The 1,430-nt window shown below is 33.4% G+C and overlaps 1 protein-coding gene across 1 annotated transcript; it reads left to right on the top strand.

Annotated features, from left to right (window-relative positions):
- Positions 1 to 356: 356 nt before the first annotated feature.
- LOC119639015 (leptin receptor gene-related protein-like) lies at positions 357 to 595 on the top strand (the record flags this gene model as incomplete). The annotated part of the gene is made up of 1 exon (XM_038036189.1): positions 357 to 595. A coding segment is annotated over exon 1 (231 nt), but the record flags the coding sequence as incomplete, so codon positions are not given.
- Positions 596 to 1,430: the final 835 nt, after the last annotated feature.

Here is a 1,430-nt window from a genome sequence, read left to right as displayed (position 1 = left end):
CAGGCCTAGGAAAGCAAAGCACTAGGTGTATAATAATATATAGCGTAAAAATAAATTATACAAGGAAATTTTTTTAAGACAAGCCATTATAAACTAAAAAAAGAAAATAACTTTTGTTCCAGCCACTTTTATGTGACTTTGGCGTACATAATAAAATTTCTGACACTTTAAAATATTCTTTATATCATCTTCATTTTCGTTTCGTTTCATTATTGGTGCTTCTTGTGTTGAGAAGCAAAACTATCACGGTGACCGTAGAAATTTGCATAATATGGCTGCCATTATTTTTCGTATATATATGCTATAGTTTATTATAAAATTGCTTTACTTATTTTATCGCTATAGTTTATTAATATGTGCATTTATGACCTGTATTGGTATGACCTTTTTAATATTGGCTTGTGCTGTGCCACAACCGAAGATTTTTTATCCCTTCTTTGTTTTAATATTCTACGTCATTTCCGTGATACCAATGATGCTGGCGAAACGCTTGTCACCCGGTTCTGAAACAAATCCAAAAACCGAGTTCGCGTTGTTCCTAACCTCGGGAATGGTATTAAGTTCTTTTGCACTGCCCATTGTATTGGCTCATAGTTTCAATTGTGGAAATCAAATAAAAAGATGACTTAAAGAACACTGCAATTCCTCTAGGAACTGCTGATGAAAAAAAAACGGGAATACAAAGCCGCAATATATTAAGAATGTTGAGCTGCCACGCTCATAGCAGCCCCATTGGGTCCGCGGAATACAATTGGGACATTGATCTGCCCCCCCGACATGTAGAATGTTTTAGCCGCTGAATTTATAACCTTGCATCAAATTGTTTAAAGATATAAAAATTCGTAAAGTATTTAGAGATCTCAATTACAACCGTGCAATAATATATTTTATTTTTTTTCAGACGAAGGAACATATTGTGGAAAAGTATGGCGGTGAAGAACATTGAAGAACATTTGCAAGCACCACCTAAATCGCTAAATCACTACTGTTGGCCCAAACCGAAGATTATATAGAATATTCGTGTAGCGGCAAAGGAATGGAAAAACCAAAAGCTCGTAGTATATAAGGATATTATCTTAGTAATATATAAACTGGGATTATTTGGGAAAAATGAAAATCTCATATTAATCTATTGTTAATTATTTTGAAAAATTGAAAAATTTGATGTTAATTCTTTCCATATATTCATACAAGTGCTTGAAATATAATATATAATTGGGGGTATTGACGCTTCAACATTTTTTAATGTAAGCATTTTGGGTTGGGTATCTATTGGAGCTTATATGTATCATAATTCTAGGAAATGGGGATGAATCAAAAAGAAAAAAACTTTTCCTCTTGATTCTGAACATATAAGCCACAAATCTATTGGCTTAGCCCATCTCCGCTCAACGCATCGGGAGTGCTTATTGTAGATAAAAAGCTTGTAG

Source organism: Glossina fuscipes, unplaced genomic scaffold, assembly GCF_014805625.2.
Source record: "Glossina fuscipes isolate IAEA_lab_2018 unplaced genomic scaffold, Yale_Gfus_2 111, whole genome shotgun sequence".
Classification (NCBI taxonomy): domain Eukaryota; kingdom Metazoa; phylum Arthropoda; class Insecta; order Diptera; family Glossinidae; genus Glossina; species Glossina fuscipes.
Note: the sequence above shows the minus strand (reverse complement) of the source record. Positions and strands in the feature narration are given on the sequence as shown.